Here is an 18,366-nt window from a genome sequence, read left to right as displayed (position 1 = left end):
CTCTGTGTGTCTCTCCCGGTAATATAGGCTGGATGTGAGCTCTGTGTGTCTCTCCCAGTAATATAGGCTGGATGTGAGCTCTGTGTGTCTCTCCCAGTAATAGACTGGATGTGAGCTCTGTGTGTCTCTCCCAGTAATATAGACTGGATGTGAGCTCTGTGTGTCTCTCCCAGTAATATAGGCTGGATGTGAGCTCTGTGTGTCTCTCCCAGTAATAGACTGGATGTGAGCTCTGTGTGTCTCTCCCAGTAATATAGACTGGATGTGAGCTCTGTGTGTCTCTCCCAGTAATATAGGCTGGATGTGAGCTCTGCGTATCTCTCCCAGTAATATAGGCTGGATGTGAGCTCTGTGAGTCTCTCCCAGTAATATAGACTGGATGTGAGCTCTGTGTGTCTCTCCCAGTAATATAGGCTGGATGTGAGTTCTGCATCTATCTCAGTAATATAGGCGGGATGTGAGCTCTGTGCGTCTCTCCCAGTAATATAGGCTGGATGTGAGGTCTGTTTGTCTCTCTTAGGCCATGTTCACACTGCAGTATTTTAGTCAGTAATTCACATCCATATTTGTAAGCCAAAACTAGGAGTGGGTAAAAAATGCAGAAATGGTGCATGTATTTTTGTTATACTTTTTATCTAATTGTTCCACTCCTGATTTTGATATACAAATACTGATGTAAAATACTGATCGCTTTCCTTTTTTCTTTAGTATGTTTTCTCTGCCTTCCCTGAGACTGTAGATGCTTCCTCTCCTACCCATACTGTGGAGATTTGTATACAACTTCCTCCACCTCCTTGTTACTATCTCTACTGCCACGGCCCCACTATCAGTATTCGGTCAGTATCTTTTCTCAGGAGTAGGAGCCAAAACCAGGTGAGGAACAATCAGAGAAAAGGTATAATAGAAACAAGTCACCAATTCTGCATTTATCACCCACTCCCGGTTTTGGATCCCACTCCTGTAAAAAAATACTTTCAGACTCTGCAGCAGAATTGTAGAAAATGTATCGTAACTAACGCAAAGTGGAAGGGCTGCCCATAGCAACCAATCAGATTTCACCTCTCATTTCTCAGAGGCCCTTTTGAAAATGAAAGCTGCAATCTGATTGGCTGCTGTGATAAACTGCTTTTCTTTTCAATACTTTTGATAAATCTTCCTCTTGAGATCATTCATTTACTTTTATTATGACTGGTTTCAGTGTTTTTCCTACGTTATGTTATCAGGGACCCGTCCATACTGATGTATACGAATATCTGCTACCTCAGCAGATCGTCCATGTTATACAAAGCCCCGAGCGCAACTGTCACACACAATACAGCTGCTCAGTGTTTGGGCCTGGAGGGGGGAAGTCTGGGGAGGGGGACAGACGCAGCAAACAACTGGCCCCCAGAAGGAGGATGACTCAGTGTGAACGGCATTTTTTTAAAATTCCCGCAGAATTTAGGAAAACATGTTGTTTTTTTTTCACAAGGATTGATAATTCAATTGGGGTTAAAGGATTATAGAGACGTACGGAACGGCAGCGCACGGGGTCCGCCAGCCGAGGACATGCGGGAGAAGAAGAGCCAAGGACTCCGGCCCTCTGTACTAGTGATCGCTGGGGCTCTAAATGTGGGGCCCTCGGCTATAGAGTGTTTATCACCTGTCCTGTTAGTGGGAAAATCCCTTTATCTCAAGAATGTTTATAGGGTTTATAATGAGTCACTATCAGAGGAACAAGATAAGGAGAAATGAGAGAAGGCTAATGTTTCATTCACATAAATACACTGGATATAAAAGTCTACACACCCCTGTGATATGCCAGGACTTTGAACCAAGAAGAATAATTTCAGAACATTTTCCACCTTTAATGTCGCCCATAATCTGTACAAATCCATTAAGAAACAAATTGAAATAATTTTTGAGGGGGAAAATAAAAAATAATAAAACTAAAATAATGTGGTTGCATAAGTGTGTACACCCTCTTATAATTGGGGATGTGATTGTGTTCAGAATTAGACAATCACATTTACCCTCATGTTACATAGTAGTATGTGCACGGCCGCCGTCATTTACAGGGATTCCGATTAACCCCATAGAAAGTTTCACTGTTCTAGGAGGATTTTCCTGCCGTTTTCTTAGTTGCATTTTACAGTAAAAGCTGTAAACAGCTGACAACACAGCAAAGGGATCTCACTATTGAAAGTTATCAGTAAAGAGAAGGGTGCAAAAAATTTCTATTGCATTAGATATACCATGGAACAGTGTGAAGACGTCATCAAGAAGTGGCTTAAAAAAGCACTCCTCAAAGTTTTTATCCTCTTAATATATTACAGACATAATATTATACAGCACTGTGTACTTACAGTTGCTTATTTTGCCGTTCAACCCAATTAATTCTTCTCTTTTCTCTGCTCTATGTAGAAACAGGACGTCTCTTTTCCCCTATATGAGGAACTTCAACTCCTAACCCAGCTGCTATGATCCTCCCCTCTGCCAGGGACTTTTCAGGGATGACTCACGCAGGGTAAAGAGACTTCATGTTTCTACACAGAGCAGAGAAAAGAGAATAATTAACTGGGTAGAAAGGCAAAATGAGCAATTGTAAGTACACATTTCTATATAATATGATAAATTGCTATATAATATGATGACTGCAACATGTTAAGAGGATAAAACTTTAATGGGAGTGCTTCTTTAAATTTAGCACAACCGTGACATTGCCTAGAACGGGATATCCCTCCAAAATGTATGAAAGACAAGAAGAAAATTAATCCAGTAGACTGCCAAGAGGCCTGCTGCGACATTAATGGAGCTGCAGGAATTTCTTGCAAGTACTGGTTGTGTACGGCATGTGACAACAATCTCCTGTATTCTTCATATGTCTGGCCTGTGGGGTGGGGGGGGGGGTGAAAGCCTTTTATTAGAAAAAAATTCAAAGCACAGCTATGTTTTGCCAAAACCTCAATCAAGTCTGCCAAAAGCACGTGGGAAAACGTGTTATGTCTGATGAGAACAGGGTTGAACTTTTTGTCCATAATTCCAGAAGGTATGTTTGGTGAAAGCCAATGGTGCGCCAAAAATAACACCATGCCAATAGTGCTGCATGGTGGAGGCAACATTTGGTACTTTGTGGCTGTTTTTTGAAAGCTGGGATTTTAGTCAAGGTAGAGGGTCCAATGTGCATTACAACCATTCGGACTCTACTAAATAGCTAGAGATGAAGAGGAATTTTATTCTTCAGCATGACAACGACCCTAAGCGACCTCCAAATCGCCAAAAGAACAGCTTCACAAGAAGATCATCTAAATTTTGGAAAGATAGATAGATAAAGTGAACATGGAAGTTATATGTGAAAACCTTGCTCACAGATACACTTTAATGCCCTAAACTAGACACATTAAGGGTCATGTATTATCAAAGGTATTTCTTTTTATCAATGCTTTTTTTTACATAATATTAAAGAGTATAGAAATGAGGGAAGGGACAGTAATGACACGTCAGTTTTCAAACTACTCATTAAATTATTGCACGGCACTCCCAGACATTGGGGCATTTTTAAAGTACCTTTTTTTTAGTTACATATAAGTTTGAATTAATTGTTTTTTGCACCAAATTTACAAAATATCCCATGATGCCTGTTAAATTTAGCGCATCTTCATACAAAACACTTCATCTAGAACCATCACTCTAGTTTTTACGCCACCCTCTACTGGAGTGATTTTGCAACTTTTTAAAAAGTCAGAAGTGAACTGATAAATCCATCTTAAAAAACATCTGGAATGCTAACTTTGTCTAAATTTGAAAAAAAAATAAAATAATAAAAGGAAATAAGGCACAAGATTACATGAATTTTGTTGAACATAAAAAAAAAATCACAAAATATTACATTTTACTCCAAATAAATGTTGTAAAAGCAATAATACATGACCCCCTATTGCTGAACCTTATCACAAAGGATATTTCTGTGATTTTTTCCTTGGTGAATTATTTTTTTTATCAGATGTGAAAAGCTGACATCTGAATCCTGCTGTTTTTTTGTATTTCTAACCACACATTTATTATTCTCTTATATCGGATTAGCTATTATTATAGCCACCTCTAGGGGGAGCACTCTGCATGCTATATAACACCACTGTATACAGTAAACTCCTGAGCTCCCTCTAGTGGTGGCTGCAGGTAGACAGAGTCTTATCATTTAAAGGTTACCCATCAGGACCACAAATCTATACAGTAATTGGAGCTGAATATGAAAATACTAATAATTGCTCCTGATTGCACGCTCCTCTTGATTTTCCAGTATCTTTCTCTTGCAGATGGGAGGAGGAGTACACGGCTCGCGTTCAGCTGCAGCAGAGGGTGAACGAGCTGGATGAGGTGAGACAATCCCTTCCATTATATCATCCTAGCATCCAAACAGCCCGTCACATCTCAGCTTCCCAGATCTCTGTGAATGTGACATGGGGGGAGGCAGATATTGGGGTCACATCTGCTTTATACGGTGTTACGGGAGGTTAGGTAATGTCACACTTTATGCGGTACAAAGATCTCTTTATATGTACATTAAAATATATGGCGCTGTAGACCGTCCCTCACGCATGGATGAGATTAGCATATGTTCTGCTAGGCATACTAATTAGATCTGATGTGACCTAGATATGTGGCGGTCAGGACGTCCATGGCCTCGAGGCCTCAGGTTCTGCCAAAGCTTTTTCCACAGACTCAAATAAATTACTGAATGGATTCACATCCATACTAAAAAAAAAAGCATGTTGGAGGAGAAGTTAGCTACTTCCTCCCTCACTGCGGTCACCACCGAGCTCCACTTCCCAACATCCCTGTTATCAGGTCATGTATGTATAGATTTGAAGCTAAATATTATTTTTGCAATTAGGTTTCATTAATGATTTTGCACCTTTTGGCTTTTACCAACTCTCTCAATCTTGCATCGTTTCTCTTTTGGCCAACTCTCTCAATCTGCTGGCCCTCACTGAAACCTGGATTCAGGATTCTGACACTGTCTCACCTGCTGCTATTTCTCATGGCGGCTTGCATTTTTCCCATTCCCCGAGACCTACGAACAGACTGGGTGGTGGAGTCGGCTTACTCCTGTCCCCACAATGCTCTTTCCAGGTCATCTCCCCAGTACCATCACTCTCATTCCCTTCTTTTGAGATCCGCACCATCAGGCTCTTCCATCCCCTCTCCCTCAGAGTAGCGGTTGTATACCGTCCCCCAGGCTCACCCACCCAGTTCCTTGACCATTTTTCTGCCTGGCTGCCGCAATTCATGTCCTCAGAATTACCAACCTTTATCCAGGGAGACTTCAACATCCCCATAAACAGCCCCACCTCCCCATCTGCATCGCAGCTTCTATCTCTAGCCACTTCTCTTGGCCTCTCACAGCTTTCAACCTCTGAGACACGCAAAGGCGGAAACACCCTTGATCTGGTCTTTGTCCGGCTTTGTTCAATCCCCTACCTAGATAACTCACCTCTTCCCCTCTCTGACCACAAGATCCTCGCCCACCCAGCACACTCCTACCTATCACACATTCTGAAATCTACAAGCCACTAATCCTCATACACTTACAGACTCCCTTCACCCATCACTGTCCCCAATCTCCTCTTTTTCCTGTCCTCATCTGGCTGTAAATCACTACAATGACACTCTCAGAAGCACCCTGGACCAAGTAGCGCCCCTCATCCTCAGAACCTCTAAACACAGAGTAAAACAGCCCTGGCTCACACCAAAACCCGATTTCTCCAGCGATGCTTTACGAGTGCCTAACGCTTATGGAGGAAAACTCACACACTAGAAAACTTTATCCACTATAAATTTATATTGTGACTTGTAGGATTGCTGCTTCGAATAGGAGGCGCTATAGAGTTCAAGCCCTCTTTTTCTCTGAAGAGGCAATTTGCATGTTAAAAACCTATAACTCTGCCCTTCTCCTCGCCAAACAGTCCTACTTCACCACCCTGATCTCCTCACTATCCCACAACCCAAAAAACTCTTTGACACATTTCACTCCCTCCTCAGTCCCACGGCGCAGGCCCCTATCATGGACATTTGTGCTGAGGACCTGACCTACTACTTCACAGAGAAAATAGAGAACATCAGTCAGGAAATCAGCTCCCAGCCACCAAGTGCCATGACTCCCATCCCTCCCCACATCCCCTCTGGATCACTCTCCACATTTGACCCAGTCACAGAAGAAGTCTCCAGGCTCCTCTCTTCTTCTCATCCCACTACATGCACCACTGACCCCATTCCCTCACACTTACTTCAGTCTCTCTCCAGTTATCACTACCCGCCTAACTAAAATCTTCAACCTCTCCCTCTCTTCTGGTATCTTCCCCTCCTCCTTCAAATACTCCATCATTACTCCATTATTAAAAAAGCCCTCTCTTGACCCTTCCTGCACAAACAACTACAGACCAGTCTCCAATCTCCCCTTCATCTCTAAACTCTTGGAGCACCTGGTCTACTCCCGACTTACCCGTTACCTCTCCATTCACTCTCTTCTAAACCCATCACAGTCCGGCTTCCATCCCCTACATTCTACAGAAACTGCACTCATCAAAGTAACCAATGACCTTCTGACAGCAAAACGTAACGGTGACTACTCTCTGCTCATTCTTCTTGACCTCTCTGCAGCTTTCGACACCGTTGACCACCATCTCCTACTCTCTATGCTCCACTCAATCGGCATAAAGGACACTGCTCTCTCCTACCTATCTGACCACTCTTTCAGTGTATCGTTCGCTGGCTCCACTTCTTCCCCCCTTCCTCTCACTATTGGGGTTCCTCAGGGTTCAGTCCTTGGCCCTCTTCTCTCTCTACACTGCCCCAGTTAGACAGATCATCTGCAAATTTGGCTTTCAGTACCATCTTTATGCTTATGACACACAACTATACACGTCATCCCCTGACCTTACCCCCACTATACTACAGAACACCAGTGACTGTCTGGCCGCAGTTTCTAACATCATGTCTGCTCTCTATCTGAAACTCAACCTTTCCAAAACTGAACTTCTTCTGCTCCCACCCTCTACTCACCTCCCTAAAACTGACATCTCCCTCTCCTTGTGTGGCACCACAATAACACCGAGCCAGCAGGCGCGCTGTCTGGGTGTTGTGTTTGACACCCATCTTTCCTTCACCTTTCATATACAATCTCTTGCCCGCTCTTGTCGCTTGCACCTGAAGAACATCTCTAGAATCCGCCCCTTTCTCACCTTGGAAACAGCAAAAACCCTCACTGTTGCCCTGATCCACTCCCACCTTGACTACTGTAACTCTCTATTAATTGACTTCCCCCTCACTCGACTTTCCCCCCTCCAGTCCATCCTTAATGCTGCAGCCAGGGTCATCTATCTGGCTAATCGTTACTCGGACGCGTCTGCTCTGTGCCAGTCATTGCACTGGCTGCCCATACATTATAGGATCCAATTTAAATAGCTTGTTCTCACCCACAAAGCCCTCCACAGTGCGGCACCCCCCTACATCTCCTCCCTCATTTCTGTTTATCTGCCTACCCGTTCTCTACGCTCCGCAGGCGATTTTCGACTAACATCCACCCTAATCCTTACCTCCCACTCCCAGCTGCAAGACTTCTTCCAAGCTGCACCTATTCTTTGGAATGCTCTACCCCAAGAAATTAGGACGAACCACAACTTACACAGTTTTAGGCGCTCCCTAAAAACACATCTGTTTAGGGTGGCCTATCACGTTCCCTAATCAAAGTCCTTTTATATTTTTATAGCCCATCCCTTATTTCTCCAAACATAAGTTTCCACCAAACTCCACCGCACCCAAAAACACTACAAATACTGGCTGGTGACGAGCTCATGCAGCCTTTATCTATCCCTCATCCCCTCAAGATGGCTGAACCTTCATTGTAGATAAGCCATTGTACTTTATGTCACCCCCACCTCATTGTAGATTGTAAGCTCTTACGAGCAGGGTCGTCATTATTTTTGCTTTAATTATTGTATTATCTTTAGCTATGTTACTTATGACTGTTGTATATGAACCTCTGAATTGTAAAGTGCTGTGGTATATGTTGGCGCTATATAAAGATTATTCTTATTATTATTTTACAGGCTTTTTGTTTCCCTGCACTTTGATGTGGTCTTTGGCCATAAATCAGAGGAGGAGCTGGGATAGATACCCTACCCATGGCTGTTATCAAATGAGGTTGTCAATCTATGAGAGTGGCATCTACAGCGCGCCATGATGGCCAGGGGTCTGCTGAAGACCCCTATGCCTGTCATGACAGTATTCCTGTGAAAGCCAGCCCGTAGCTAGCATTCATAGGAGAGCGCAATTTTTGCTATATACTGCAATATTATGACATAGTTGTAAATAAAAAAGGTGATCAGAAGATCGCAGCTTCAAGTCCCCTAAGGGGACTAACAAATACAGTGAAAAATTTAAAAAAGAATGTTTTGAAATGTATGAAATATCACCCTCCTTTTCCTCCATTCCTCCACTAAAAAAATACAAATATTTGGTATTATTGCGTTCCTAAAAATCAGATCTAAATAAATTAATCCGATTGGTAAACGGTACAACGAGAATTAAAATCAAAACGCCAAAATTCCTTCTTTTTTTTTTCAGCCGCTGAACAAAACAAAAAAACGTAACAAGAGGTGGTCAGAACATTGTACCTACCCCAGAAAATGACCGGCTCAGGGTGCAAAATACAAGCCCTCACACAGTCCCATATCACGAAAATTTAAAACGTTACGGCTCTCGGAAAATGGCGACACAAGCAAAAAATCTTTTTTTTTTTTTTAATTTCTACATTTATTTTCACCACTTAAATAAAACAAAAACTATACATGTTTGGTATCTGCGTCATCATGCTGACCTGTAGAATCATATTGCGCTTTATTTGCTATTTTGCCGCACTTAAATTTTTTTCCCACTTTCCAGTAAATGACCAGATAAAATGTATGGTGTCATTCAAAAGAACAACTCGTCCTGCAAAAAACAAGCCCTCATAAGGCTATGGGGACGGAAAAATAAAAAAGTTATGGCTCTTGGACTAAGGGAAGAAAAAAACAAAAGTGCAAAATCCAAAAATCGCCCCGACCCTTAAGGGGTTAAACTACCACTCCAGCGTTTTTTTTTTTTTGTTTTTTTTTTATCCCTTTGGTAAAGATGCCTAAAGGGATCGGGAAAGTAAAGGTGGACAACTTTATGAGAATCTCATGTCTCCTTATCAGGACTGAAATGACCAAATACATATATACTCAGATCATTCAGGGGAGGAGGTAGATATTGATGTACGGTAGATGCTGATTTTGATCCAAACCGTTTCCAAGACAGTCCTAAGACAGATTCCACTCCAGATATACAGTGGATATAAAAAGTCTACACACCCCTGTTAAAATGCCAGTTTTTTGTCATGTAAAAATAAATCCTACCAAGATGAAACATTTCAGAACTTTCATCACATTTAATGTCGTCAATAATCTGTGCGAATCCATTGAGAAACAAACTGAAATCATTTTGAGGGACAAAAAGAAAAATACAGAACTAAAATAATGTGGTTGCATAAGTGTGAACACCCTTTTATAGCTGTGGATGTGGTTGTGTTCAGAATCAGCCAATCACATTTACCCTCATGTTACGTAATAGTCAGCGCACTCCCGCTGTCATTTACAGGGATTCTGATTAACCCCAGAGAAAGTTTCTCTCTTCTAGAAGGATTTTCTTAGTTGCATTTTACAGCAAAAGCCATGGTCCATAAACAGCTTACAACACAGCAAAGGGATATCATTGTTGTGAGTTATCAGTCAGGGGAAGGGTGCGAAAACATTTCCAAGGTATTGGATCTACCATGGACATTGTGAACACGTTATCAAGAAGTGGCTAAAGTTTGCCACAACCGTAACATTACCTAGAACTGGACGTCCCTAATTGATGAAAAGACAAGAAGAAAGTTGGCTTGTTAGGCTGCAAAGAGGCCGACAGCAACATTAAAGGAGCTGCTGGAATTTCTGACAAGTACTGGTTGTGTTCTGCATGTGATAACAATATCTCATATTCTCCATATGTCCAGCCTGTGGGGTTCGGGTCACGACGGAAGCTTTTTCTTACAAAGAAAAACATCCAAGCCTGGCTTTTGTTTACCAAAACCTACATCAAGTCTGCCAAAATTATGTGGGAAATGTGGTATGTCTAATGAGAACAAGGTGGAACTTTTTGGTCCTAATTCCAAAAGGTGCAAAGCCGACACTGAGCATCGCCAGAAGATCTCCATACCCACAGTGAGGCATAGTGAAGGCAGCATTGTGCTTTTGAGGCTGATTTTCAGCATCTGGAACTGGAGCTTTAGTCAAGATGAAGGGGATAATGAACAGTTCTAAATACGTACTTTTTGTAACTTTAGGCATCTGCTAAAAAGCTGCAGATGAAGAGGAATTTCACATTCCAGCACAACAACGACCCTAAGCGACCTCAAAATCAACAAAAGAAAGGCTTCTCCAAAAAAGGTCACCATTTTGTAATGGCCCAGCCCAAGCCCAGACCTGAATCCAGATGAGAATCTGTCTGTGACCTGAAGAGGGTGCTGTACATAAGAAATACCATCACAATCTTAACAGATATGGAGCTACTGCAAGTAAGAAGGGGCAAAGATCACCAAGGAGACTTCAAAAAATAGTATTAGTTTAAGGGGGTGCAGATTGATGCAACCACATTATTTTACTTCTTTATTTTTCTTCTTCCACCAAAAAATATTTGTTATTAATCTTCAATTGAATTGTACAGATTATGGGTGACGTCAAAGGTGGAAAAAATTCTGAGCACAATCACATCCCCAATTATAAGAAGGTGTTCACACTTATTTAAGCACATTATTTTAGTTTTTTAGATTTTTATTTTTCACCTAAAATTGATTTCACTTTCGTTCTCAATGGATTTGTACAGATTATGGGCAACGATAAAGGTGGAAAAAGTTTAAAAAAGTTCTGACTCTTCTAAGTAGGGAAGGAAAAAAATAAATCAAACACAAATACAAAAAAAATGCCTGGTCATGAAGGGGTTAAGAGCGTATATAGGAGCAAATATGACCTGTACAAGGCTATCATATCATTCCAATAAAAGGCTCAGTCCTGCCACATGGTGGTCATTACCGGTACTGCATATTTCTAAAAGTAAAACTTTATTTTACTTTTACATGTCCGTGTATTTTACAATTAAAACTAATAACATAAAAAAAAATATCTCCAAATATATGTTAGGATGATCTACGGATGCGGATGGAAATTATTTAGATGTTTTATTATCCACTATGGGTGTATCTGTCTATTTTGCAATCACATCTACTCTCCTTACACAGGAGGCTCAGGAGTCAGCACTTTACCAGGAAGAACTGGCGATGAAGGTCAAGCAGCTCAAAGCGGAACTAGTTGTCTTCAAGGGATTAATGAGCAACGTGAGTATCTGGTTTTATCGTCAAATATTTTATATTATATATCAGGCATACATGTAAAATGTATTTTTTTTATATTTTTTATGGGGGCTTTTTTGTTTCTATGAAAGTCATAGGAAACCTTACGGTAACCTGGTATTCAGCTCACCCATGGACTGAGGATCTCCTCTGCACAGACGTCTTGTAGTATAGCAAGGAACAATGAAGAGAAAAGGAAGGTACATCCAGCACAAAACTCCAGGCAGAGTAATCGCATACGCGTTTCAGACAGTTACGTCCTTAGTCATTGCATCCATGTATCCAATGACTAAGGACGTAATTGTCTGAAACCCGTATGCGATTACTCTGTCTGGAGTTTCGTATGGATTTGCAATAAAGAAGAATTTTTTATGTGGATCCAGTGCTGGATGTACCTTCCTTTTCTATTTTTTGTTTGTATTTTCCTTTACAATGAAAACGTATAAAAAATATTTTTTCAAGATAAAGGAAACCGTCAGTAAGTAGGCTGACTGCTGCTATGCTAGGTAAATATCTGGGGCAGCCCGACTTTACCCGACAGCACAATTATCTGGAACATCTTACCATATAACAACCTAATAATCACTTTGAGCTACAGGAGAAGATGATGGAAGGAATTAAGACTTTTCGACCAGTGATGGTAGGACACACATACTAAGAATAAGAGATCCGTCAAAAGCACCTTGTTGATGGTTTCCATAGAGATTTGGCGAAGACCTGATTGATAATTCTATCTAAATTAATGGAAATATTTTCCATCCTCTGCCCCAGAACATGACGGACCTAGACACCAAGATACAGGAGAAAGCCATGCGAGTAGATATGGACATCTGCCGGCGCATCGACATCACTGCCAAACTGTGTGACGTGGCTCAACAGCGCAGCTGCGAGGATATGATCAACATGCTGCAGGTCAGAAAAGAGGATTTTTGGTACCTACCGTAAAATCCCTATGTCATTGCCTTCGTCGGGGGGCACAGGAAACCATGCCGTGTCCCCCAATGAAAGACTCTATACATTTTCTAAATTATGTCAAATCATTGAAATATTATTAGAAAAATGGCGGCGCCCCCGTCTGGTAAACGATAAGGTCATCAATGCCAGATGTAACCTGTTGCTGTGGATAAAAGTTACATTAATCTCCTTAAAAGATTGATGGCAACCACCACTAGAGGGTGCTCATGTATTCATAGTGCCCCCATTGACTTCATAGGGAGCTGTATGAATCTGTATTCAGTGAGCTCCTCCTAGTGGCCACTGCAGGAAGCAAGAATTGTATTATTTGCTTTTATGGCCATTTTTAAAGTCCCTATTATATTTAATAGTCTGCACTGCTGGCAGAATTGTACTGAGAGCCATTCTTAAATGTCGGTAGGTATATAGGACTTGTACGTTTTATAGAACTTGTCTTATTCCATTTTTTTCCAGACTGTCCACCTCTCTCCTATGAAGGTTTTGGGAAGAAGAAAAGAGAGAAAACCAGCGGGTGATGATGACTCGTCTGTGTGCGACAGTGAGAGCGCAAGAGGGGGCGAGGAAGATGAGAGTACAGCGCTGAGCATCAACGAGGAGATGCAGAAGATGCTCAACCAGCTGTACGACCTTCACTTTTACCAGTATAATCACACAGGATGTTACTATAAAACTGCTGTTTTCCAAAAGTTGCAAAACTACAATTACCAGCATCCATGCATTATTTAGCGTTCAATGGGAGTTGTAGTTTTGCAACTACTGAAGGACTAGAGTTTTTTCAATTGCATTTAGTGATTTCAGTAGTCGAGGAGGGGGGCGTTGTTGCGTTAGCTCTATAGAGACTATTTGGAACTTGGAGTGGTGGAAAGTGGTACTGCAAGCACAAATAATTCTGATAAATTTAAGAAGCAACTAACTGAAATGGCAGATGTAACATATGTATAAGATGTATGAGCGTTTTCCTCAGCCCCTCGGAGTTAACACCCTTCCTTCGGCAGGCGGGACTATGATTTCGAGGATGACTGCGACAGTCTTGCTTGGGAGGAGACGGAGGAAACTTTGCTATTATGGGAGGACTTTTCCGGGTACGCAATGTCTGGTGTCGACAACCAAGGAGAGGTAATTGTTCCAGAAGGGGGAAGAATAACTTAAGATGACTTTTACATAATCACCAGAGACACGTGAGTGCATCCAGCGCTGACCACAATGACAGGGATCACAAAGAACACCCCAATATTATCACTAATGGGGTAACAGTGCCGATTGTGGCAGAATTTTTGCTTTTCACAACTAGAAATTCAAACAAAATGCAAAGTGAATGAACAAAGGAGAAATCTAAATCCTATCAATATTTGGTGACCTCCCATCGCCTCCATCATCAGTATCTGGTGACCGCCCGTCACCTCTATCATCAGTATCTGATGACTGCCCATCGCCTCCATCATCAGTATCTGGTGGCTACCTGCCACTTCCATCATCAGTATCTGGTAACGGCCCGTCACCTCCATCATCAGTATCTGGTGACGGCCCGTCACCTCTATCATCAGTATCTGATGACTGCCCATCGCTTCCATCATCAGTATCTGGTGGCCGACCATCATCTCCATCATCAGTATCTGGTAACGGCCCGTCACCTCTATCATCAGTATCTGGTGACCGCCTGTTCCTTCCATCATCAGTATCTGGTGGCCACCTGCCACTTCCATCATCAGTATCTGGTAACGGCCCGTCACCTCCATCATCAGTATCTGGTGACCGCCCGTCGCCTCCAGCATCACTATCTGGTGACCGCCTGTCGCCTCCATCATCAGTATCTGGTAACCGCCCGTCGCCTCCATCATCAGTATCTGGTGACTGCCCGTCGCCTCCATCATCAGTATCTGGTGACCGCCCGTCGCCTCCATCATCAGTATCTGGTGACCGCCCGTCGCCTCCATCATCAGTATCTGGTGACCGCCCGTCGCCTCCATCATCAGTATCTGGTGACCGCCCGTCGCCTCCATCATCAGTATTTGGTGACCGCCTGTCGCCTCCATTATCAGTATCTGGTGACCGCCCGTCACCTCCATCATCAGTATCTGGTGACCGCCCATCATCTCCATCATCAGTATCTGGTGACCGCACGTTGCCTCCATCATCAGCATCTATTGACCATCCGTCACCTCCATCACTTCTTCTCATCACTTGTACACAGGTTATGAAGGATCTCGGCAGGAGGTTGTTCCAAACATCTTGGAGAACTGACCCCAGATCTTTTGTGTGTGAGGCTTGTGTAGATTCTTTTGTCTCTTCATGTGATCCCAGACAGACTGGATGAAGTGAGATCAAGGATCTGTGGGGGCCGGATCATCACCCCCAGGACTTCTTGTTCTTAATAACGTTGGCTAGATGTTGGGGGTCGTTGCCTGGCTGCAGAATTAATTTGGAGCCAATTAAATGCCTCCCTGATGGTATTACAAGATGTATAAGTATCTGCCTGGATTTCTGAGCATTGAAGACACCATTAATCGTGACCAAATCCCTCACGCTCTTTGCTGAAATGCAGCCCCAAACCTACAGGAGCCTCCACCATGCTTCAATGTTCCTGCAGACCTGCGTTATTGTGCCACTCTCCAGCCCTTTGGGAACAATCTGCTCCTGTTACAATCGAATATTTCAGATTTTGACTCCTCAGTCCAGAGCACCTGATGTTATTTTTCTGCAGCTCGGTTCATATGTTTTTGTGCATAATTGAATCAATTTGCCTTGTTTTCATGTAGAAGGTTTGGGTTTTGGTGGCAATTCTTCCATGAAGACCACTTCTGGACAGTCTACTCCAAACAGTAGATTGCTGATGCCAGTTCTAAGCTGATGGCACTGCTAGACATCTTCTGATTTAGAAGGGAAGTAACATGATGTGCCTGTCATCTGCTGCACTAAGATTCCTCGGCTGACCACTGCATCTACAGTCCTAAACGTTGCCTTTTTCTTGTGCTTCCTCAAAATAACTTGAACAGCACATCCTGAAACCCCAGTCTGCTGTGAAATCTTTTCCTGGGAGAGACCTTGCTGATGCAGTATAACTACCTTGGATCTTGTTGCTGTGCTCTTTCGTGCCATGATGTATGACCGGTGACATGGAGCTGTCTTCCACAACCTCACCTTTGTAGAAAACTTTGTCTGCTCCTCACCCAGTTTCAAGCCTCCTACAGAGCTTTTTCTGATTCATTTAATGACTGTTTCAACCTACATATGAAAATGATGATCGTTATCACCTGTGTAATTGGTTATACGAACACTCAACTATAATCCTACAAAATCCCTGACTTTGTTCAAGTGTAACCTAAAAGAACTGATGAAGGCAAAGTGCGGTCACCAAATATCGATGAGATTTAGAATTCTCTTTTGTTCATTCAATTTGGATCTTGTTAATTGATAAAACATAAGGGTGGCACTATTTCTGGAAAATACGTCAAGTTTTAGGCCAAAATCTACACTAATGAAGCCCTCTGAGAGGGAGGCTCTTGTTGGCATCCACTGAAAATTCAGGACCATGTCCACTGGCATATGGGACCAGTTTTGAAGACAAATGTGTCAACTAAGTATTTTCTTCTTCAGACCCAGGACGATAGTCTAGAAGAGGTCATAAAGGACACGGAGTCTCTCTTCAAGAGTCGAGAGAAGGAATATCAGGAGACCATAGGCCAGATAGAGGTAAGATGGGTGCAGAAGCTCGGAGGGAGACCTAGCGGTGATCATGGGGCTTGTAGATGAAGCTCATCCTTTTTTACCAGCTGGAACTGGCAACGGCTAAAGACGACATGACCCGTCATCTTCATGAATACATGGAAATGTGCAGCATGAAGAGAGGACTGGACGTACAGATGGAGACGTGTCGGAGATTAATCACCCAGTCAGAGGAGAGGTGAGGGCTGCCCACATTCATTAGGGTCTGTTTTCCCCTTCCCCCAGGAGTAAGGGATTTGACTTCCAGAAGCCTGTGCAGCACGTTGAAGAAGTGTTCTTATGATCACTTCATTAGTGTATGATCTCACCCTGGGACTGGATTCACGGCTGCACTGCTCAGTACTGCTGTATAATTTCCTCTTTGCTGCAGTTTATTTTTAGTAAGTGTTTCTCTCACCCCATTACTGGAATCACAGCTACACTGCTAAGTACTGCTGTATATAGTCATCTATGCTGCTGCAGCTTTCTAGAAAGTGTTTATCTCACCTCAGAGCTGCAGTCACAGCTACACTGCTCAACAGTGTTGTATAGTGCCCTTCATATTGCTGTTACTTCTGAGCATGTGCTGCATATAAACAGGTGAGCAGGAACTCCTCATGTCTGTGCGTTCTGTATATGGGGAGACTTCTTAGCAGCTAGCCTTCATCCACTAGCCCAGAGGCAACTGAAAATTAGAAATGTGTACTGCAGAGGAAAAAACTGGAGTAAGATGCAGGATACAAGTCAAGTAGGGTCCTCAGAGAGACACATGAGCTTATTCTGGTCACCTGGAGCACTCTATGTATTATTTATTCTCTTCATCAGGTCTCCACCCCCCAGTAGTGAATCCGTCTGTAACGAAGACCCTGAAGACTCAGATCGTGACGCTGCATCTTCAGACAGCTCGGCCAGATGATATATGACCTGCCTGCCGTCCCACACCTGCCACCACTGCCTCGGGAAATATGACTCTGGATGTATATATGTTACCTAACTGGCTCGGTACATAGGGGGCGCAATCTTACAAAATGCTAGTCAGACTCTGGGTGTATAAAGGGTGCAATACTGGTCATACCCCATGTTTTGGGGGTGCAATGCTGCTGGGTCTATATATAGGTGTGATACTTTATCCGATGCTGGTTGAGTATAGCTGCTATACAGTCTGTAGATAGCGTCTCTATAGGTGAGTACTAGGCATGAATTTTCTATAGTCTCCTGGGACGAATACTGGGAATGTACAGGTGATTATACATCGCCGTCCTACGCCTGAAGGTAATCTGTATATAGTAGACTGATGTTGGGAACATATAGAAGTGCAATGCACTCCAGGCTACTTATAGAGTAACATTTCTATAGAAGCCGTAAGGTCTTTGATAAACCCTGTGTCCATCTCATGTATATATATATATGCTGTGATTGGGGTTCACATATATCAGGAGGAGGGTTTTATAGGCTTTATGGGAACCATCGTACATGTGTACAGATGTAATGTACATTCAGCATGTGTATATAGATCCGCTATATATACGGTCACAGAGCTCTCTATATAAATTCTGTACATAATCATCGCTATAAATACAGATCTATATCGTAAGAAAGTCTTGATGGATCACTATTTTTTAAATAAAAATCTATATTATAAGGCCATAGCCCCTCTGGAAGGGCGATATAAGATGTAAAGTCAGATATATGGACCCCGGGTTACGTATATTATAAACCAATGATGACAATGGATGAGTGATGAGGTTAGGGCCGGGCACTAACATGTGATAGCGAGGTGATGGAAGTGCCATGAGATGATGTGTGAGGAACGTCATGTATGTTCATGGATGAATAAAAGATGTAATTAAATCCAGTGTGTTCATTTCTTATGTGGTGATCACCCCATAGGCCGAGCTAAATCATTCTTGGCTACTTTTGAGAACTGAAGATTCCCAAAGTGTTGTACTAAACTGCGCAAAATCCAGCGTCTCCCATGTGATGTATATGCTGCAGCCCCAGGGTCTCCTTTATGATGTATATGCTCCACCCCAGTGTCTCCTTTGTGATGTAGATGCTCCAGCCCCAACATTTCTCATTTGATGTATAGGATGCAGCCCCAGCTTCTCCCATCTGATGTGTATACTGCAGCCCCAGCGTCTCATATGTAATGTATGTATATACCCTAGTTTCTCCTATGTGATGTATATACTCCAGCCCTGGTGTCTTATGTGATGTATATGCTTCAGCCCAAGTGTCTCCTT

The 18,366-nt window shown here is 42.6% G+C and overlaps 1 protein-coding gene across 1 annotated transcript in view; it reads left to right on the top strand.

Annotated features, from left to right (window-relative positions):
* The window catches only part of IFFO1 (intermediate filament family orphan 1), a 33,994-nt gene extending 16,020 nt beyond the window's left edge, over positions 1-17,974 (top strand). Inside the window, exons 2-9 of the mRNA XM_073684890.1 lie at positions 4,296-4,356; positions 11,336-11,431; positions 12,218-12,358; positions 12,875-13,041; positions 13,417-13,537; positions 16,016-16,111; positions 16,192-16,322; positions 16,949-17,974. Coding sequence (XP_073540991.1) covers positions 4,296-4,356; positions 11,336-11,431; positions 12,218-12,358; positions 12,875-13,041; positions 13,417-13,537; positions 16,016-16,111; positions 16,192-16,322; positions 16,949-17,039 — 904 coding nt within the window. The 3' untranslated portion in view covers positions 17,040-17,974. The remainder of the gene's footprint in view (positions 1-4,295; positions 4,357-11,335; positions 11,432-12,217; positions 12,359-12,874; positions 13,042-13,416; positions 13,538-16,015; positions 16,112-16,191; positions 16,323-16,948) is intronic.
* The last annotated feature ends 392 nt before the right edge of the window (positions 17,975-18,366 follow it).

Source organism: Phyllobates terribilis, unplaced genomic scaffold (genome assembly GCF_046119375.1).
Source record: "Phyllobates terribilis strain yellow unplaced genomic scaffold, ASM4611937v1 Scaffold_5__5_contigs__length_657084704, whole genome shotgun sequence".
Lineage (NCBI taxonomy): Eukaryota > Metazoa > Chordata > Amphibia > Anura > Dendrobatidae > Phyllobates > Phyllobates terribilis.
This window is presented reverse-complemented; position numbering and strand designations above follow the sequence as displayed.